The sequence below is a fragment of the Stylophora pistillata genome, chromosome 12, assembly GCF_964205215.1.
Source record: "Stylophora pistillata chromosome 12, jaStyPist1.2, whole genome shotgun sequence".
NCBI lineage: Eukaryota > Metazoa > Cnidaria > Anthozoa > Scleractinia > Pocilloporidae > Stylophora > Stylophora pistillata.
The window spans coordinates 14,065,762-14,088,341 of record NC_142530.1 but is presented as its reverse complement, the minus strand read 5'-3'; the positions used below and the strand labels follow the sequence as shown (position 1 = coordinate 14,088,341).

The window sequence follows — 22,580 nt, the reverse complement described above, 5'->3', positions numbered from 1 at the left end:
AAACTTGTGGAGCGTTTTGGGAACGGGTCGGTCCGCGAACTTTACGAGATATCAATTTACGAGCGATCCTTTGCGAGTGAACCTTCTATCGAGGAATATCAAGTGAAACCTGCTATATTTTAAACGAGCTCTGTCATATTATGTTTACATGTAAACACAACCGTGTATTTAGACGTGATCGCGAACCCAGTAGAAAACAAGAAGCTGCTCTGAAACGTCTCAGAAGAAAGGGCAGAAAACTAAAGGAATTTGTTTATGAGCGTATTCGTCTACTAGTAAGCATACCGAAGTCCTCTTGGCTACGTCGTTATATGAAGGTTAGAAGAGTTACAAAGAATGTTTGTAAGCTTAATAAGAAGAGGGTAAAGTTACACAACATGAGAAGAAGTATTTTTTGAATCGTTCTGTGAGGGTATATCAAAGGATAATTAAATTGAAGTATAGATTATAGTGTGAAATAAAGAAAATTGATAAATTGAAAATTGAAATTGTGAGCTAGTCGGTATTTATCAATGTTTTCTTGCAATAGACCCATGTCTTTATAAGAGTCGGACATACGTTAATTTCAACTTTGTTCAGATAATTATAGAGAAAAAGCCTGGTTTCACTCTAATGTAAATTGACCCTAGCAAAACAATAATGGCACCATATAGCCAAGCTAATGAGTTGATATTTGGACAAAATTCAAGACAACATTGTATTGCTATGAGTTTATGCTCTTTGATTTACAATAACAAACAAGGAATCAGTTCTACTAATGATCTTGTGTCAATAACGAATGTTGGAAATCAGTTGTATCCAAGTTTGTCTCAGTTAACTAGACATTCATTTTTAATGCAGACATTTACCCACACTTTAAATATGTTCGAGACTGACTATGAACTTCAGTACAGTGAAAGCTATACTGGTACTATTCATCAAGAAGCTACAATAGAAGGATATCAGTACTGTACCTCCCCAGATAGAGCCTTTCAATCAGTTATATTAAAAAATTTCAACAATTTTGTCTTGACAATAGGGTGTACTGCAATTGTTATCTATTGTAAAGGTAATGTGGGCTTGAAAATATTTGATTCTCATGCAAGGGATATTTATGGTAGAAGCTATCCTCAAGGTACATGTGTGCTGCTTGAGTATACATAACAATGATATATTTAAGTTGAAAGGGGTTAAAATTAATAAAGTTCAAAATAGTACTCTTTTTCAGAGTCATGCCCGCCTGTGAAACCAGAAAGTTCAATGTGAGTTGTGCTGTGGCTATCTATTCACTCTGCTACCCCATAATAAAATCGTGTGGTTACTGGAATTCAAATCCCTTATCTAATGTTACTCAGACTCACTGAGACTCAGTATGGCAAAAGATTATATGAAAATTCATCTTTAAACAAGTATTTACCGTCCGGATGATTAGCCAAAAACTGTTGATGTTTGTGGAACTGAAGTAAGTTTAGATCCTAAAAGTGATTACAGTTAAGGAATATTGTCTGATTCAGTTGACAGCAAATCAATTCTCGAAAATCTTGTTAGAAATAATAGTGAATGCACAGGGTTTTTGATGTGGTTTTCAGTTTTTTGTATGACATGTATTTTCAAACCCACAAAAAGGTCAAAATATGTGTATTCCCTCTTGGTATTTAATGAAAGTCAAGTGCCTCTAATTTGATATACTAAAACTGTAAATAGCACTGCTTCTCTTGTTGCAGCCATTAGCAATATTCAATATTTAGAGATTTTCCTATTAAAAATAATATGAATTATTGAACAGTAATATTGCTTCAAACTATTGATTTCTGAAAACTCCCCTTGGGTGAACATTTGGCAACAGACTATGACTCGGTACCTATAATAGATAAAAAATTCCCTTCTCCTTGCAGTTAAAGTCAAATACATTACCTACTCAGGGTTCGTAAAAGCCTTGAAAGTCCTTTAAGATGCTTGAATTTAAAAATGAAAAATTCGATGCCTTTATAGTACTCGAATTTGAGGACGAGGGCTTGATTTTTGGAGTCCCCAAAAGATAACTTCAGAAGTGCGATATTGAAAGCCCGAGTTCACGCAGCTATGCGTATAGTTTATTTTAAGTTGGAGTTTAATCATAAGTGGTGATATTAAACTTCATAAAGCAACCAGGTGGACAATCGGATATCGTTTGATGCTATTCTATTTCAAAGATTTAATGGATGTTAGCCAGAAGGTATAATTCATAAACCCAACGTCTCGACACACTCCTGTCTAGTGGCCTCATCAGGGGTGATCTAATCTACCTTTCTTAGAGTCGACCTTAAACTTATTTCGTAATTTTAACAAAAATACTTTAACCTCAAGAAAAACAATTCGAAATTTCTGACACTATTATCATCAGTATCATTTTAATTTTTTAACTTCATTATCATTGATTAAGGCGACAGAAGGACTACAGGAACTGACGCTAGAGCTTATGTTATACTCGCTTTTGAAATAGTTTGCGTCTTCACTCATTCTTGACAGTAGAAACTATGGTTTATTCAAAACTTAGCACTCTGTCTCCATCTCAATTAAAAGTTTAGTTCATCGATTAGGTTTTTCAGCTCCTTCCTCACTAGATATAGCTGGATGCACGACCTGGGTTATTTTCCTAAACATAAACTTCCGCAATTCCTTTTGTCTGAAACAGTAAATCATTGGATTTAAAAGTGAATTGAACATGATACATGTTCGCCAAACTTGACTGTCGACAGGGCAGATATGTCCTGACGTAATAATGCAGAAAAGAACTGGAAGAAAGCAGACAACAAGAGCTCCAACCACTAACACAGTTTTCGCCTTGCTTTCTTTGGCAAATCTTTCCACTTCTTCTTGGCGGCAGTTGTTGTCCTTTCATCTTCTTTTGAAGGCGACGGGTTTCTTGATATAAAATCACATAAGCGAAGGTAACGAAAACGATACATGAACTAGGAATTAAGGCAATTAATTTTCATTTCATTTCATTTCTGACACGCTGACAATCGCATTGATGAAGGCAAAGATCCAAACTACTACCGCTACTAACTTTATACTATTATTAGTTAAAATGTTTGAGTGTTTTATGGTAAATTTGATCGCCAGGAGCCTCTCAAAATGAAGAAACTAACATCAGATGAAGGTATTAAGCCATCATCAAAACAGCCATAAACATGAAATGGAACTTTTTTTCAGTACTGTTTGACTGCTACTGAGGTCTAATATTTGAAATATCCTCCACATCCTCCTTCCTGAACGACGGCTGGCCAAGGAGACCAGTTAATGCGTAAGTCACCGCCAGACAGGCCAGCAAGATCTTGCGGTTGGTTCGGAGTCGAGCCGGTTTCGTTTCACAGCTATTACGACCAGTACGTTAAGCAGAATTGTGAAGGGAAAAGCGATGCAGTTAAAGACAATGCTGATGATGCAACTAACCTCCTTCTTGTAGCCTTCTGTGCTGGTCATCTTTAGAGCGTTAGTAAATTAAGCACGTGGAAATTTGATTGGCTGGATGCCAATATGACTATTAGCCAAGTGAATTTTAGCTGAACCTGCGGAAAATGAATTGGCTTTCATTGACCTGCCTCACTTAAGTGTAAATGTGTTTCCACTTGAATTTTTCGGGCGATCGGTTATAAAACGCCGTCTTTGTGCACAAGAGTTTCTATTTTACTTTATTTCTTTGTTTTCTAGCTTTTCTCATTTTTTTATTTTCTATTCCAGTCTTACCTTCGTAATTTTCAACAAAAATATATTAACTTTAAACTCAACAAGACAATTCGAAATTTCGGACACTAATGAGCGAGAAAATGTCAAGTGGAAGCACATGTACATGAAAGTACCGGTCAATCAAATCGCCCGAAAGAAGGTAAAATTCCAAGAAGAATCATTGAAAGTGAATTTAAAATCCCCGTGCAAATCAAAATTAGCGACCTCCTTAATTTGAACAATTAAGAGTCAATATAAGTCACGCCTACGGTAACACTTTTACAAGAGGGTGGCGTTCCATCAAATCGCCCGAAAAAAGACAATATTCAAAGATCAATCATAAACTATTATCATCTATGGTTGTTAATTAAAGATTTTTACCATGCATAATTTGATCTTTGCTTTAGCTATGAAGATCATAATCTTTTTCTATGATGAGAACATTCTGGCAACCAATCACGTGACCATCGCACTTTTTATGGAGTACAAATTTTTATAATTGTCGTCTTCATGGTCATTACTATTATCATCGTTATTATTATCATTATCACTTTTTATTTTAATATGATTATCATTAAGGCAGCAGGAAGGCCTTAAGGAACTTATGCTGGAGCTTATGTTGTTCTCGCTCTTGAGGGAGTTTTCGTCTTCACTTGCAGTGAAGACTATGGTTTATCAGTTCAGTTACGTAGCGCACTAACTCTGGCTCGAATATATACTCGTCATAGAAGACAACAATATAAGGTTTTAGTTTATCAAGTGAGAAAAAAATGAACAGTGCGAATTTTTTTTTTCAGTCTCTCCTTCACTGAATAGCTGGATGCAGATTTTAAACAGGGCTAAAAATGTTAGATATGCAAAAACTGGAGGAAGAGAGACAAAAAAAAGCTCCAACCACTAACACAGTTGTCTTAAGTGCCTTGCTTTCTTTGACAAATCTTTCCACTTCTTCTTGGGGCATTTGCTGTGCTTCTATCTTCCTTTGCTTTCTTTGACAAATCTTTCCACTTCTTCTTCTTGGGGGAAATTGCTGTGCGTTTATCTCCCTTTGGTGGTGACGAGTTTCATGATATAAAATCGCGTAAGCGAAAGCAGCGAATACGATGCTGGTACTAGCGATAAAGTTTGAAAAAGGAATCATCATCATCATCATCATCTTTATTTGCCTTATTTTAACAATTAAAAAATAGTTAATTATTGCGATAACAGTTAGAAGGCGAGGAGACCCAAGAAGCCACCAGGCTTATGGGAGAGCCACCTCACTTACAATAATAAATTAAGTAAAAAAAAAGTGCTGCGAATGTGCGGCTTGGCCAATTCAGTGATTATTTAAGTAAAAACTCTTGCAATTTCGTTTTAAAGCTGAGAAAGTTCGACAAACGAGTGACTGAAATAGGGAGAGAGTTCCAAATTTTAGGACCTTGGTAGAGAACTGTAAACTGCTTGACATTTGTACGGCACAAATGCGTTCGATAATTACTGGCTGTTCTGGTACCATAGTTGTGAATTTGGCTATTCCTTATAAAAAGATCGAGAAGCAATGGGGGCAATAAGTTATTTTTGAAATAAAACATAAATTTAGCGATTTCAAACGTATTGGCTTGGAAAATATCTAAAATTCCTAGTTTGGAGAATAAAGGGGCAGAGTGGTCTCGATAGTCTGAGTCGGTGATAGCCCGCACAGCTCGCTTTTGCAAATAATAAATTCTATTTAAGTTAGATACGTATGTGGACGACCAGACGCAGTTACAATAGACGATATAAGGATAAACTAAGGTGTAATACAAAGTGAGCTTGGTTGCAGAGGATAAGGAAAAGCGAGACCTAAATATAATACCTATTGATTTAGCGATTTGTTTACATACATAGCTGATATGGTATTTCCAGGTGAGATGATTGTCAATATAGACTCCAAGGAATTTAGTTACATTAGCTTGTTATAGGGGTTTACCTCCAAAGGAGAGAGAAATGCTGCAGTTAAATTTCTTCTGTCTGGGTTTAAAAATTATATAATTGGTTTTCTTTACATTAATTGAAAGCTTGTTACATTTTAGCCAAACGTCAATGTTTTGAAGTTCATCATTAAGTATAGATTCTAAGCAATTTAGATTTGAGTGAGAATAAAAGATACTGGTGTCATCAGCGAAAAGTAGAGGGTCTGATAATTCAGAGGCATTAGGAAGGTAATTAATGTATAGAATAAACAATAGTGGGCCTAAAATCGAACCTTGAGGGACACCACACTTGATGGTTTGCATCGGAGAGCAAGTTTGATTGAATTGGACAAATTGCTGGCGGAAAGAAAAGTAGCTTTTAAGCCACTGCAGAGCCACGTCACGGATACCATAGTGCTCCAATTTGGCAAACAAGATTTGGTGGTTGAATTCTTTGCAAAGATCTAGGAAAAAACCCACCGTTGTTTGGTGTTGGTCGATTGCAGATGCAATTTCATTCACCAAATGAATTAGAGCGTGCGATATTAGAGAGCTTTAGATTCGAGTACGAGAACGAGTACGAGAACGAGTTTTAACCGCGCGAGATCTGGCACTAGTATTTCGTACTCGTAGTCGTGCTGACGAAAATTGTAACTTTAGATTGTAAACAAATGTATCGATCCGAGTGCGAGGGTTTTACTGTAACAATCTCGCCATGTTTAGCCAAAAAAAACTATCCTAGAACCATCCGTCTACCTCCTTGGCGATTTATGAAATCACAACGATGAGAAGGCAACATCCTTACAAGCAGTATGAAAGGATTGACGATGTTTTTGACCCTATTTCTCCTGAAGAGTTTGAAGCCGAGCTCAGGTTTGGCATCGCAGGATTGCCTCTCCTTCTTCGGGCATTAGCAATTCCAGAAATGTTTACTTGTGCCAATAGCACGGTATGTTCAGGAACGAAAGGACTGTTTATTTTATTGAAACTTTTTTCTTACCTATGTCGTCTCTCGGATATGATTCCTCGCTTTGGTCGTTCAGTGCCCGAGCTGAACTTAATCTTAAACGAGGTGATTAGCTTTATTTACACAAACCATGGATACTTGCTCAGAGATCTCGATCAACCCTGGCTGAGTAGCCAACATCTGGAAGACTTTGCTCTTGCTGTCCATGGAAAGGGAACGGCTCTTGAGAATTGCTAGGGGTTTATAGACTTGACAGTTCGCCCAATTTTTCGCCTAGGAGAGAACCAGCGTGTACCCAATGGGTACAAAAGGGTACATACCCTAAAGTTTCAATCATTTGTTGCGCCAAATGGTTTAATAGCCAATTTGTATGGACCAGTTGGTAAGCTAATACGATTATTTGCATCGTTCTGCTGTAATGCCTCCCCTTATTTAAGCCCCCAGATTTGAAACTGAATTGAAGTGTCACCACCGCAAATCCTCGAATTAGCAACCCCTCGAATAAGCACCCCTCCTATCGACCAAAAATTTAAAATAAGTACTCCCCTCAAATAAGTGCCCCCTCCCCTCCCCTCATTTTGTGGATGAGTACTGAGACAGCAAAGGATGCATAGTTTTCATCATGTAGTATTAGATTTGTACATTGCACTAATGGTGAGTTAAACTCTAGGATCAGTTTTTTATGTAAATAAATAGTTAATTTTGTTTATGTGTAGATGATGTATTAAAAAATGGTCATGTCAGGCCACCATTTAGGAAAAATTAAATAAGTCCCCCCCTTGAATAAGCACCCCCATTTTCTCATAAATTTGAATTAAGCTCCCTGGGCACTATTATATTTGAGGATCTACAGTATCTACACCTACAGGAGTGGGCTGGAAAGATCAAATCTTTCAGGAAACATTTTTGGTAGTCAGCCCCTTGGTAAGAGCTTCATTAACTGTAGCCTACCCTTGAATCCTTACACAAATATCTATAACCCAGCCCCTACTAAATCAAAATGGCTATTAACCAGTTAACTTGGAAAATTGAAAAAAAAAATTAAATTAAATCACAGTCTGTAACTCAACAGTTACCTGCAGCTACAAGAGTGTTATAACACTAGCTACTGTTATAAATCCAAGTATGTTTACTCCATAAATTTTCATTTCAGAGGGTAAAAGGCATGATGATGGTATGTTAAGAATGTCTGGCCTCCTTCGTAACCTTCAGCAGCATTCATTTGATACCAGTGGACAACCACTGTGTATATATGGCGACCTTGCCTATCCACTCAGAATTCATCTTCAAGGATGAAGTAAAATCAGGGAAGCTGTGGAGTGGGTGTTTAGCAACATAGTAACATACTTCGCTTTCCTAGATTTTAAGAAGAACTTAAAAATTGGATTAAGTCCAGTAGGTGTAATGTATTCAGTGTGTGCTCTGCTTAGGAATCAACTACAAGCACCTATTTTGATGTTGAACCTCCTACATTAGATGATTATTTTCAGGTTTAAAGCTCTTGATTTGCTACATCATAGTTAGTAGTAACTTTGGCTACATTTAAGCAATGCAATTTGGCAAAGTGATGAGAAGATAAAAGAGAAGAATTGAACCAAATTATAATATTGTAATTACATTTTCTGCTTGTAAATTTCTATGTATAGTTAGCTAAGAAAGGAGTAATTGATGAATATGGGATGTGGATCCATGGCCATCAATTTCTTTTCCTTACTGGAGAATTTTCAAATCTAAATTAATTTAATTGAGAAAATCAAAATTGTATATAGGTATAATTTTTAATTTCAAAACAGCTGAACTGACTTTGTAATAATAATACAGTACATTTATATGACACAACTACATATATATTTGTAAAAAGATGTAAAAATAATGTATTCAGATATTTTACCATACAAACTCTTCCTTAGTTTTCATTTCATAAATATAATGGTATTAATATGACAATAATTAATGAGAAGCTAATATCACAGTGTTCGGCGATTTTCGTCCAAGATATACCTGTCTCTTTTAAATCTGGTCAGTACTTGTGAGGCTCTTCAACCAGTACTTCTCTGAGAAGCATAGTTTCGTGTTTCCTTTCCAATTAAAAAGTTCTTGTTTCGCCATCGCTACGAATTGAAGAAAGTCGGGAAAGTGTCAACCACATCACAACAACCCACTGTTTATATCTCTCATGCATGGTTAAAATTCAAAGGGTGAAAGTGCTGTTTAAGGCCCTCATTTTTCAATTTGAATTTATTCGACTGGCGATATGTCGTTTACGTGTGTAGACCATAGAATTTCTTGAAAATAGGTCGACCAAAAAGTATCAAAAACGAATGGAATCACGGTTTGTAATAACATTCAATTCGATAAAACCTCTGTATACGGCTTTATGTTTGCTTTTGCTGACTTAGAAAAAGACTAGGGTAAGTTTAAAATACAAAATATTCACCTTTCGAAACTCGTTCTCTGGAGGAGGACTTCTGGTCAAAATCTCGTTGTCGACGAGCAGCACACGACGAGTTTCCCGCTCCCGTGACAGTGTCACGGAGAGCTACGCATGCGCAATGTGAGCACACTAGTAAACTCGTACTCGTAGTCGTTCTCGTACTCGAATCTAAAGCTCTTTATTTAGTGATTTTTCCGAAATCCGAACTGACAGCGGTAAAGTATATCGTGTTTTTCGGAAAATTCTACCATATATGACTTTTTCGAAAAATTTGGAAAAATGAGACAATAAAGAAATGGGTCTGTAGTTTACAAAAAAGCTAGGATCCTCTGCCTTGAAGATGGGAATGATTTTAGCGATTTTAAGTTTGTCCGGGAAAATGCCTTTTAGTAAAGATATATTGATGATATCTGCCAAAGGAGCAGCGGAAATAAGGTGAAATGAATATTTAATGACATGCATTCGGATACTGTCAGAGCCAGGAGCTTTCTTTGAAGCGAACATGTTACAAATACTCTCCAGTTCACTAGTTGTGGTGGGCTTTAGGTTAATGGAAGGATGTTTGTTGTAATCATTATGGTAAAAGCACATTGTAAATTAAACCTTTAAACGTGGACTTACAACTTGGAATTTAAATCGTTAACTTTACTTTCTTTACATCACTGGATTAACTCCTACTTGATTTCAGCTGGCAAGTGTATTTGTTCCAGTAGCGAACGTTGTTTGATTTTCTCAAGTAGCATACTTTATCTCCTTTGTCCCCTAATCCTTATCACCTTATGAACAACATTATGATGATGTTTATAATTTTTCTGTTGACATAGGAACTACTAATACCTCACCATTTACACTTGACATTTGAACAAGGCCAGACCACAACCCTCCCAATTCCCAGTAAACAGGCCAGACCACAACCCTCGCAATTCCCAGTAAACAGGCCGGACCACAACCCTCACAATTCCCAGTAAACAGGCCAGACCACAACCCTCCCAATTACCAGTAAACAGGCCAGACCACAACCCTCACAATTCCCAGTAAACAGGCCAGACCACAACCCTCCCAATTCCCAGTAAACAGGCCAGACCACAACCCTCCCAATTCCCAGTAAACAGGCCAGACCACAACCCTCCCGATTCCCAGTAAACAGGCCAGACCACAACCCTCCTAATTCCCAGTAAACAGGCCAGACCACAACCCTCACAATTCCCAGTAAACAGGCCAGACCACAACCCTCCCAATTCCCAGTAAACAGGCCAGACCACAACCCTCCCAATTCCCAGTAAACAGGCCAGACCACAACCCTCCCGATTCCCAGTAAACAGGCCAGACCACAACCCTCCCGATTCCCAGTAAACAGGCCAGACCACAACCCTCCTAATTCCCAGTAAACAGGCCAGACCACAACCCTCCCGATTCCCAGTAAACAGGCCAGACCACAACCCTCCCAATTCCCAGTAAACAGGCCAGACCACAACCCTCACAATTCCCAGTAAACAGGCCAGACCACAACCCTCCCAATTCCCAGTAAACAGGCCAGACCACAACCCTCCCAATTCCCAGTAAACAGGCCAGACCACAACCCTCCCGATTCCCAGTAAACAGGCCAGACCACAACCCTCCCGATTCCCAGTAAACAGGCCAGACCACACCACAGTAATCTCGTGAGTGGGTTCTTTTATTATTATTATTATTATTATTATTTATTACAATGTACGGTCTAAAAGGCCAAAGGATAATCTGCAAAGGAGTTCTAAACCCCATATAAAAACAGATCACCTATGAACTAATATAAATACACTAAAGATAATAAATTAAAGAATTGCATTTATGAAAAGGAGAAATACGTAAGAATCACCAATAAATTTCTTAACTCTAGACTTAAAAATATTTACATTATCAGAATAACGAATATCGAAAGATAACTGATTTCACATGTCAGTTATTCGATCACGGGAAAAAACTATACTTAAAGACACTATATAGTTCTTGAATATTTCTTATTTTAAGTTAAAAAGTCCTTAAACCTAAGTGAAAAGCGGCCTGCTTCAGAGTGGAAATCTATAATTTTACTGACGCCAATATCTATGTTGCCATTAGGTACTTTATATAAGAATGGCACATCAGTCAGTAATCTTCTCTTCTCCATTGACATGAGGTTTAACTTCCTCAAACGAATGTCATAGGGATCATCGCTCTCTAAGATAAATTTAGTTTCTCTTCTCTGTACCCTTTCCAGCTTATCAATATTTCTTTTTGTATAGGGAGACCACACCAACGAACTGTATTCCAGGTTTGAGCGAACCAATGAGCAATAAAGAGTACGCAAGGTCATAGGGTCATCCAAACCTTTACAAGTTCTTTTAATTAAGCCAAGCATAAAAATTCTTTATCTTTGGCCATCGTAGCTTGATAAGAAATAGCACACAAACTGCAGTTACAAACATGACAGTAAAACGCATGTTGGGAAACAAGATTAGTAAACTTTACTTCACGTTTCGTATGTTTCGACCTACATATTCAGAAGTGACAGTTAATAATACACGTGGCGACTAAGTTTAAATTTAAGATAAGTAACTAATTAACAAAACAACGAACAAAAGTTGAGAAGAAAAGAAAACAAAAAAAAAATTGCATATACAAAGATGCAAACTAATACAGATAAAGCTTATCGCTGGTGACATTATCGTTTAGAGTAGGTTTAAGTTGTTGAATTAATAGTCTCCTTTATCTTACAAGGTCAGAACGACCTTTTGTTAATATCTCAAAGTGGTTCCATTTCACGTTCTGACCAGTTGACGTGACTTGGTCTGTTATGACCAGTTGACGTGACGTGGTCTGCGATAGCAGATGTATGACAGGCACTTGTTCAGTTTTTCTGTCATGCAATCTACGTTTTGTTTTTCCAATGTAAAAATCCGGGCAGTCCCAACAGCTGGCCTAATAGACAACCTTTGACATTTGGGAACGGTTGATTTTATCTTTGTACGGAAAAAAGGATTAGATGCGATGAGCGCTCTGAAAAATCACCATAACATCAATGCAACCATAAAATTTATTAATGCAGGTCTTAAGTTGTTTGGTAACAATTCTACTTTGCATCCCTAAAAAGGTAAAACTAAGATTGTTTTCCTTTTGGGAACTGTGGTGGTTGGATTAATCGGTCTGTTTTGCTGTCTGATCAAAATATCATTGATGTTGTAATTTACAACTCCAGCAGGATAGCCATTCTGTAGCAACAACTTGCTCAGTTCACCCAGACAGGATCGCAAAAGAGAAGGTGACGAACAGATGCGAAAGCAACGAAAAGTGAGTGTGCGGATGAGGTTTTACTTTGTATTTTCATGGTGTGAAGGAATCCCATTTTGTGTACAGGCCGGTAAATGTCTTCTTTCGGTAAATAGATGTCGAGAAAGTGTGATCGTTTCGTTTGATGAGGATGTCTAAGAAAGGGATTGTACTGTTCTCTTCAAATTCAACGCTGAATTTGATATTTGCGTGACAGTTATTGAGGTAGTGAAGAAACTGGGTTGCTGTGTTTTTATTGTCGAATATGGTGAAGGTATCGTCGACGTATCGAAACCAAACTGAAGGGTGAGCGTTGTTGCTAAGGACCCATTTCTCTTCAAAATGACACATAAAGATGTTGGCCAAAATGGGACCTAAAGGAGAGCCCATAGCCACGCCGTCAATTTGGTCGTAGTATTGACCATTAAATATGAAGCTGCTCTTCTTTGTGGCAAACTCAAGTAGAACTTTTAAGACTGAGCGGGGCATTGTTGGGGGATCGGAGAGAGCGTACAATTTGTCTAGACAAATTTGAATTGTCTCATCTAGCGGAACGTTTGTGAACAAATTAAATAATAATAACAATCTTTTATTAGGAAGCTCCATCAAAATAGTGGTTTACATAGAGGTCCTAGAAAATTTGAACAAAGAACTAATGTCAAACGAGCACGATTTCATTGTTATGGTTATATGTCTTAGCCTAGTCCGCGAAACTGAGAGTCCTTGATAGTGAACTGATTCCTGGAGATGGGCTGGAGCATGCGTACAAGATATGATGCCAGATTGCAGATTGTAGTTGTAAGTACTTACGCAAAATGAAATGGGACCACTTTGAGATATTAACAAAAGGTCGTTCTGATACTCATTACAAGATAAAGGAGACTATTAATTCAAGAACTTAAACCTACTCTAAACGATAATGTCACCAGCGATAAGCTTTATCTGTATTAGTTTGCATCTTTCTATATGCAAATTTTTTTGTTTTTTTTTCTTCTCAACTTTTGTTCGTTGTTTTGTTAATTAGTTACTTATCTTAAATTTAAACTTAGTCGCCACATGTATTATTAACTGTCACTTCTGAAGATGTCTATCGAAACATAAGAAACGTGAAGTAAAGTTTACTAATCTTGTTTTGCAACATGCGTTTTACTGTCATGTTTGTAACTGCAGTTTGTGTACTATTTCTTATTGCCAAGCATTCTGTTGGCCTTGGATACAACGTAATAAATGTGTAGGTTCCATTATAAGTGTTGATTAGTAATAATTCCCAAGTCTTTAAACTCTGTGACCTCTTCCAATCCAGAAGTTTCCAGGAAGAAACTAGAAGTTTTATTTATTTAACTTCGCCGAAAGGCAGGGACAACGCGGCAGCTTGCGCCAATTACCGCGAACCCAGTAAACCCACCCATCCCACCCCAGGGGAGGACATCCACCACACAGTAATCTCGTGCATGGGAAATTAACGTCTCCTACCCTTAACCCTGCAGGAGACGGGACCTCCATTTATTCGTCCCTATCCGAGAGGACTAGAATATCTAACCATTTCTTATCTTTCATTTTTCGTACTGCCACGAAGAACAACTTCATGGTGGTCACTAATAAATATGACCAAAAATAAAAGCCCTAATAAAGAGTCCTGAGGGACTCCAGATGAGACATTAGACCAGGAAGAGGATATACCATCCAGCACAACTCTCTGTCGACGATTGGTTAAATAACTTTCTCACCATTGTGATAATGATCCAATAATCCCAAAGTTGCACAGCTTTTTCAACAAAACTGAGTGGTTTACTTTGTCAAAGGCTTTGGAAAAGTGTAAGAAGACTACATCAGCTTGTCTTCCTTCATCAAGGGCAGTAGCCCATTCATGATGGGTTAAAATCAGTTGAGTCTCACAAGATCTACCTTTAACAAAACTATGTTGCCAATCAGTTGAAAATGGTGAGATAAATAAATGAATAGCAGAATGTAAAATAGGCTCCAAGCACTTGGCCGGGATTGGCAATAAAGAGATTGATCTGTAGTTGGTTAAGTGCTTCTTACTATCATCCTTGTGGATTGGGGTAATATTGGCTGATTTCCATAAGGTGGGAATTTTCCCTGCCCTCAGGGATAAATTAAATAAATTCGCAAGTGGGTAAGAGAGCTCTTTTGCACAAGTACGTAAGATACGAGCAGGTAAGTTATCCACACCAGGTGCCTCGTTTATGTTGATCCTACTTACGATTCCGTCAAGGTCTGGAGCCGTTGTTATAGTTTAAAATAACAAGTTTGGGTTAACAACATCTGTGACCAACAGATTGACATCAGTTGTTGATTTAGGGTACACATATTGAAAAAACACATTAAATAGTTCCACCTTAGAATTCAAGTCTCTAGACCTGGTGTCTCCAGAAATAACAGTTTCCGGAATTCGTTTTTTCTTAGATTTAGTAGAATAGAATGCCCAGAAATGCTTGGGATTTTTTTGGAGTTTTTCAGACAAAGACTGAAGATGCTATTGGTAATTTGAATTAATAAGCTTCTTAGTCATCCTTCTAAGATCCTTGAATTTCAGAAAAAAATCAGCAGATCCATTAGTTTTCAAACGTTTTCAAAGTTTCTTCTTCTTTCTAATCAATTTTATAATTTCGTTATCAATCCAAGGAGGCCTAGAACGCCGTTTCAGAGTTCTTTGTGGAATGTGCTGGTCACTAGCGCAAAATAACATGTTCTGGAATTTCTCTAAGCTAGTATCAATACTAGTATCTGATGTTACCTGGTCCTAAGGCAGAGCTCTTAATGTCTCTCGCAAACCTTTGAAATCTCCTTTTCTGTAACAATATACTTTACGTTGAGCATGTTTTGGCCTTGTTTTCTTAACATGTAACTTGAATGTTAAAGGGAATGATCAGAGTCAAACTCATTTGGATGCACCAAGACGTCTTTTATAAGAAACTCATTATTGGTAAGCACAAGATCAAGGGTATTCCCATGGGAGCCAGGATTAGTAGTATTACTGGTCACATGAAGGTTATTCTTCTGAAGAAAGAAATCATCCGGGTCATTACAGAACTCCACAGTTTCAGGGTCCGAGACACAGTGGGGCATCCGAGGTTCCAATTGATGTTAGGAAAGTTGAAGTCTCCTACGATCACTAAGTTTGTCAAACCCGTGCCTGAATATCTAAAATCAGCCAAAAATGATTCATCTGCATTAAGAGGTTTGTAAACCACCGAGAGAAGAATACTACAAGTAGGATTTGGGTGGAATTCAAGAGCCAGCGTCTCAGATTCCGTTTCCAGGTCTGTCCTATATATACAGGAAATCTGATCTCTGATGGCCAAAAGCACTCCACCACCACGACGATCACACCTATCCTTCCTAAAGATATCGTTACCATTAAGATGCAGTTCAGAATCTTGAAAATTATCATCAAGCTAGGTCTCGGTCATAGCAATGATATCCGCGCAATCAGAAAGCAGTAAAGCCTGCAAGTCGAACACCTTAATCTGTATACTTCTGGCATTTTTCAACGTCCCCTGCCTAACCAAATTAACCAATTAATAGATGCAGGAAACGGGGCCTACTGAGTATTCGTCCTTATCCGAGAGGACTAGCACATTCTCCTCAGTTATTTTAAGACCTTGAGTGTTGGTCCGGCCGGGGCTCGAACCCTCGACCTCCGGCACAACAGTCCGGCGCTCTAACCAATTGAGCGAACCGGGAGGCTCGTGTTAGGATTTTAATTAAATTTTATGATTTCTTCTGTCTCACTTGTCCATTGAACATATTTTAATGATAATGGCTTTAATGATACTTTATTTAAAATCAAAAATGTAGGAAGTAGTTGCCGAATCTTCCGAGCCGGTGGCTCATGTTAAAAACATTCTCTTATTGCCTTAAACAGTCTTGAACGCTTTGCTGCGATTTAAATGATTTCTGTCGTAAAAGGTATAAATTAAATAAGACGAAAAATTTTATTAAATAGACAGCTAATGCAGCATATCCTTTATTCATGTATTCAATTTAAATGCTCTCATTTCTAACTTGAGGGTTAAACAATTGGGCAACACAAGTCTGCATAAAGATCACATTTGAAAAATAAATTAAAGAAGTTTAATTAGTAAGAGAAAAAGAGTGGAAATTTGAAATATGTGCAAAGAATAATGGATATATATTCATTTGTCTTTTCATCATTTTATGTTCTAATTAGAACGCTGCAATACAGCGTTAAGGGAAATAAATACTCAAAAGTGAAAAGGGGCTCCGGGAAATATAGTAGACACAGAGAGCTATGACAGAGTACCTTGTTTCCCGTGAAATATAAAATTAATGAACCAGTTTAAAATGGCTTGAATTAGCAGCTGACTTAAAAATATTGGGTAACTCGAATGCAAGAAACGTTTAGATTCTCACTTTTACCTTAACAGAATTCATATTTCGAAGAGGATCTGAAAGATGCCATTAAATTTTGATGAAGAAAGAGTCAGTGTTTCTGAATATTTAAATATCTGTGAAAGACAATTTAAAATTTCGTTCATCTGGTTGAGAATATTAGGTAATACTAACAACTCATTTTATAATTTATTTCGGCTTTTTGAACGAAAAATAGATGAATCATACCTCCCTCTGCGTAAAATAGTCTAAGTGAAAGAGACAACAGTGCATCCTTATAAGAGTTGAAAGAAATTTGATACCAGGCCTAAGCTTATGGTCACCTTAAAAGCATCATATCAAATAGCCTGTATCGTTTTCAATCGGTCAATTTCATTGCACCTGCTCACCTAGTTAGGCACCAGAAGTGAAGCATGTATTCTTCTTCATAATACACTTTCTGACGCTGAAGACTACACATGCATCTCTGTATTGCATTTCTACTTTGTGCCGTTGTATATGGCATAAGCCGCATTTCAGAGCCAGATCTGAGGGCTGTTAACTTTGCGGACAAGATAGAAGGACAGAAGCTGAACGGAAGCCTGATTAGAGAAATAGAAGTGGATTCGGAAAGTTCCTGTCAGCTTGAGTGTGTGGACGAAGAGCAATGTCAATCTTATAACTTTGGAACCATGAAGGGCGACTCAGAGAAATTCAAGTGTCAGCTAAGCGACTCTGATCGATTTGTTGGATCGACTAACTTTAACGAGGATAAGGATTTCATTTACAGCGGAGTAATGGTAAGCTAAATCTGTCTTAGCGCATCAATAATTACTTGTGGCTCATTGTTTGAATCTTTATCTAAAATCGTGGCTTGATTCTTTTTAGAATGTTTTCTACCTCTAAGACATCAACCTCATTCTACCTAACTTATGTCCTTAGAGTTTTATGGAATTTAAGGATCTTACGACAAACTGGAGAGAAAGCTGCCGATGTTTGCATCCGGGAAAGAAGCCTCGAAGAGCCCTGATAAACAAAAACAGTTAGACCTTGTTAGAAAAGATTCTAAACCTTTTTAAAGGAAATTGCAATGAATACATGTAGCCAGTAATCAAGTCCATAAAATGCGGAAATAAGCCTTGCTCTATTTTTGACATAAATCATGTCCCGTCATAAGTTCGCCCCTTAAAAGTAAAACATGTTCACCCCAAACCAAATGTTTTCTACATAAAATCGACTTCATGAACCTGTTGTTATCACACATTTTTGCGTTTAGCGTGAAAAATGTACAACGAGCATTACTGGCACTGTTCGCTACAATCCTTCCCGAAAGGCCTCAGAACGGTGCAATGGTAAAGTTTGGCTATCAATGCTGATTGGTGTGGTCGCTACTGAACCAGGACGTCACTGTCTCGACATTTTAAAAGCGGGTGAGTTTGAGATTGAGCGAATCAATCATTTGATTAAAAAAAATAACGTGTCCTTATGAAGAAAAAGGGGAGTGCGAACGTTTCTCTTCATCAAGACAAAAATTTATTTTGGTTTAATTTTTAATATTATTCCTGATCACTTTTCATTCTCTCAGGTCAACGTCGGGGTAATGGACTTTACTGGATCGATCCAAACGGAGGCTCAACAAATGACTCTTTCCAAGCTTTTTGCGACATGGAGACCGAGGGTGGAGGTTGGACACTAATTGCCACGAGGGTGTCCCAAAGCATATCCTTTATCAAAACAGCATTCTCAGTATCGGCAGCAAAAACCACAGACGCAGATACGGCGAGTCACATTCACCCTGACATGAGGGACTGGGAAGAAGTTATGTTCCGGTTCAGTGACGTCAACACCATCCGGGTTGTTTACAATAGGAAAGCGGGCGCTCCAAATAAAGACAAAACAGACTTCGAGAAGTTCTTGATGGGGACAGCTTATCGTGAGATAAGGAGTATCCATGGTTTTTACAAGTACAGCCCGGCAGACCACAATAAGAGGAATCCCTCTACTGGGTTTGTCACAATATCCGGTTGGCACTTCTTCTCAGACAGGGGGATATCTGAAAACTTTGGTGGTACTGACAGGTGGATTGACATGTGGGATCATACTGACGGCTCGAACAACTACGTAACTTCTGACGACAGCCGCGCTCTTGGCTTGAAATGCATTGCGGGGTACTGTTATCTGAACAAACCAATCTGGATGATGGTGCGATAGAAACAAACTGTAATTCAAAACTAAGGAAAGGCGCTGTCAAGTTCCTGTCAGGTGTTGAGATAAAAGAGAAACTATGCAAACACAGCAAACCTTTAAAGCAATTGTATCAGGAGCTAAGAAAAATTTTGAAAACGTTATTAGATAGTGAAAGCATAATGATTGAATAATGCGAATGATGATATCTAACCGAATTAAATTTATTTCGTTTTAATGGCATTTTGGTGTCTTATTGTCCACTATTAAAGCGATGCCTGCTATTGTCACCGCGCACACGGGCTGCGCATCACGCTATGTTCCTGCGCGCCCGCGCATGGGTGGCAAAACTCGTCTACCACAATAATCACGAAAGAGACCAATCGTGGTGGAAGGGATTTAACGCGTTCTGATCAGTCAAATCAGTGTCTACTAATTGCCCATGGGTGTACGCTGCTGACGTTGGCAAATGTTTCCAATTAAGCAAATGTTTCGTAAGAAATTGTTTCTTAAATAATGGCTGGAGTCTTTTCTACCAGAAAAGAGGAAATGCCTAGGAAGTTTCCACGTAATGCTAAAAATAAGACGAAGTTAGTTGTTGAAGCCTTTACTATTCAGTAAAATATCTGTAACCGTGGAAACCCATTTAATGTTGTACGTAAACAATGTTGACGAAACGTTTTGAATTTGCTTTGTTAAAGAGCGTTTACCATGATAAGAGGTTAAAATGAATTCAGACTCAAGGTCTTTAAAAAGCAGATTTGATAGACCGTTTCCTTTTCTGTTAATTTCAGCTTGTGCAATTCCCACTTGAGACTATGAAAATCGGCCTGCCAGATCAAAATCTACGAGGGTTCTATGCAAGGGCCAGAACGAAAAAGGACGAAGGTTACAGCAAATCTACCTTACTGGGATTCCGTCACTCTATAGAAAGATACCTCAATGCCCCCCGCCCCCCTCCTTTAAAAAGAGGGCTAAAAATTTTCACTGATCCAAGATTTTCAATATCAAACTTGATGATAAATACACGAATAAAAAGTCTTAGGCAAAGTGGCAAAGAAGATGTTTCACACAAACCTGCTATCGAGGAGGACAACAACAACAACATTGACTTTATTTTTGTAAAATTAAAGAAATAAAGGCTCAGGCTTTTGTAGCCCGCAGTTAGCAAAGCTATTCTAGGCGGTCTACCTAAACTGACACTGTATAGGCTCTCACACATACACACACACACACACACACATACACGCAACAATGAAATAAATAAATAAATGAGCAAATAAAAATAAATTATAAATAATAGTAGTGATAATCATGTTAAAGGTTTTAACTGGGCCAGTCACACAAGGGAGTTTTTAACAGGTCAAAGAGAAAGCTAATCAGTTGAAATACAAATATAAGCTAGAAAGGTCAAGGTAGCGCAAGTCAACATTCATCTCCTCAATTTCAAGAATTTCCAAAAGCAAGTGAATTAGCTCACGTTTAAAAGGTGCTTTCCTTAGCTTACGAATTTCAGGGGGGATGCCATTCCATATTTTCGCACCAAGTCTAGAAAAGGAAAACAACTGATGATTTGTGCTCGCCTGTTTTATATAAAAGCTTCCAGCTACTGAGAAACGAGTAGAGTAGGAATGAACCTGTTCAGAGTGAGTAAAAAGTTCAGAAATATTGGGAGGAGCACAGCGATTTTTGATGTCATGTAACAGAGAGGCAACCAATTTGAAGTAAAGCATCATTTTATCGGTACAATTCCCGTACGACTAAAAAGAGGAGCACTGTGAGATGTATAATCGGAAAAGTACATTAGACGAAGAACCCACTTTTGTAAAATGACGATTTTCTTTAGATGAGTATTCGCTGCTTGGCCCCAAGCAACGAGACCATAGGAAATATACGGTTCAATGAGCGAGCGGTAAATGTTTATAAGAGTAGTGAGCGGTACCAAGTGTCTTAGCCTTGCAACAATACCGATACCTTTGCTTATTTTCGTGGAAATGTAGTTAATATGGTGCTTCCAGGAGAGATTATCGTCAGTTAGAACACCTAGGTATTTAACATATGTTTTACGTTCAAGAGGTACCAATTGCTCCGAGTTAAGAGGAGGAAGACCCCAGAAGCTGAGATCTGGCAATGTTTTTCCCTTGTCTCAACTACTTTCCTTGCTGAGGATCGTTTGGTTTCACGTTGTCCTTTTCGTTTGCCGAAGGGGCCGTCAAGGTCAAAGAAGCTTGGTGACAAAGAGATTCAAGTTTTAAATCGATGAGGCTGGACGAAGGAACGTGACAATGGGCCACGATGAAATATCAAAGAATCATCCAGTAGGATTGAACGATGTAGAAAGCACAAGAAAAGAAGCAAGAATGTATGAAACCCGAGATCAAGGTGACAGCTACAAGGCGCTGAAGCTATACCTGCAGAGGGTCAATCCGAAGTGCACTGCCTTTTTCTAGCCTCCGAAGAAAAACAGCACGGCCGAAGATGCAGTTTGGTACGAAGCACGACCGCTTAGAATACACTGTCTCACTAAAATGATGAAAAATATCAGCGAATAAGCACGTTTATCCAAGTTTACACAAGTCACTTTGTAAAAGCTACTGCGATCACTCTCAGGCCAACTCTGGGATTTCAAACCGCCACATCATAGCCATTACAGGACACCGCAGGAACAGTCTCTTTGAGCTACAACTCTCGTCCGTCGACATCACAACTGCACAACTGCAGTTAAGTCTTGTCGAGAGCCTTTTCTTCTTCCACCAACAACCACAGCCATCAGAAGTTTCTCAGCAATCCATGCTGTTCCAGACCAAACAAGAGGCAACGAAGTCGCTTTTCGTCGACTGCAGTATTCAAAACGAGCAGATCTTGCTTTGGTGGAGAAGAATTCCGTGGTGTAGAATGACATAGCGAAGTAATACTGGATACGTTTTTCAACACACTAAAAATCCCACACGTGACAGCATAGATCCAAAATGCTACCATTGCTGTTTTTAAATAATTGTTATCAGTTATAACGTTTGAGTATTGCTTGGTAAACTCGATTGCTATGAACCTCTCGAAAGTAATCAAAATCAGATGAAAGCATGAAGCATTTCCAAACACAGACATCTTGCAATTGAAATTTTCAACTCCTTCGCTGCTACCGACACCAAATATTACGAATATCATCCACAAGTCTGACGACGGTTGGCTACAGAGACCAGTACGTTAATACGTAAGTCACCGACCAGCGGGTTGTTGTTTTTGAACCACTCTGAGCCCATTTGTAATTTGCACTCGTTTTACAACTTTGCACTCGTGCTACAACTTTTGCGCTTGTGTTACATATGAAAGCACCCGTTTTAAGCCAATCAGAAGCGCATAGTTTTTTCATTTATACTATTAATGCGAATTGACTACTCTAGAAATCTCCTTTAATACGATTCAAACAGAAAAAGGCAACATTTTTGTGCAGGACAGAGCCAGAATTGCAAAGAGTAAGCTAAAACAGTGTCACTCCTGGAGTGGATATTTGATTCTTTTCATTAAGTTTTAAGAGAGTTAGGTTTGGTATGCAGAAACTCAAACTTTCCTGACCAAAAGTACATTGTCTGAAAGACATACACTTGTAAATACTAAGAAATTTCATTATAGATTGGAAGGAGATCCGTCCGAAAAGTGTACATAAATAATTATCAAGGTTTTCTGTCTTCTATCCCTTTATGGAAAGATGACTATAATTAAATCTTTGCTTCTA

The 22,580-nt window shown here is 38.1% G+C and overlaps 1 protein-coding gene and 1 long non-coding RNA gene across 3 annotated transcripts; both read left to right on the top strand.

The window, feature by feature from the left end:
• The first annotated feature begins 6,163 nt into the window (after positions 1-6,163).
• LOC148718906 (uncharacterized) lies at positions 6,164-9,652 on the top strand. Of its 2 annotated transcripts, none has more exons than XR_015994322.1 (2): positions 6,164-6,570; positions 7,742-9,652. It is a non-coding gene; the product is annotated as an uncharacterized LOC148718906 (long non-coding RNA). The 2 variants fall into 2 exon arrangements; XR_015994321.1 differs by lacking the exon at positions 6,164-6,570 and adding an exon at positions 6,589-6,693.
• Positions 9,653-17,054: 7,402 nt separating this feature from the next.
• Positions 17,055-19,090, top strand: LOC111328987 (uncharacterized). The gene is made up of 3 exons (XM_022933550.2): positions 17,055-17,463; positions 17,940-18,093; positions 18,249-19,090. Exons 1-3 carry the CDS (start codon positions 17,143-17,145, stop codon positions 18,872-18,874), a joined length of 1,101 nt encoding a protein of 366 aa, XP_022789285.1. The 5' UTR covers positions 17,055-17,142; the 3' UTR covers positions 18,875-19,090.
• Positions 19,091-22,580: the final 3,490 nt, after the last annotated feature.

Excerpts from the sequence above, each read along its gene's own strand:
- LOC111328987 (XM_022933550.2), top strand. The coding sequence starts at position 17,143 with ATGCATCTCTGTATTGCATTTCTACTTTGTGCCGTTGTATATGGCATA. Across the intron at positions 17,464-17,939 it reads TCATTTACAGCGGAGTAATG|CGTGAAAAATGTACAACGAG; the intron begins GTAAGCTAAATC and ends TTTTGCGTTTAG. Across the intron at positions 18,094-18,248 it reads TCTCGACATTTTAAAAGCGG|GTCAACGTCGGGGTAATGGA; the intron begins GTGAGTTTGAGA and ends TCATTCTCTCAG.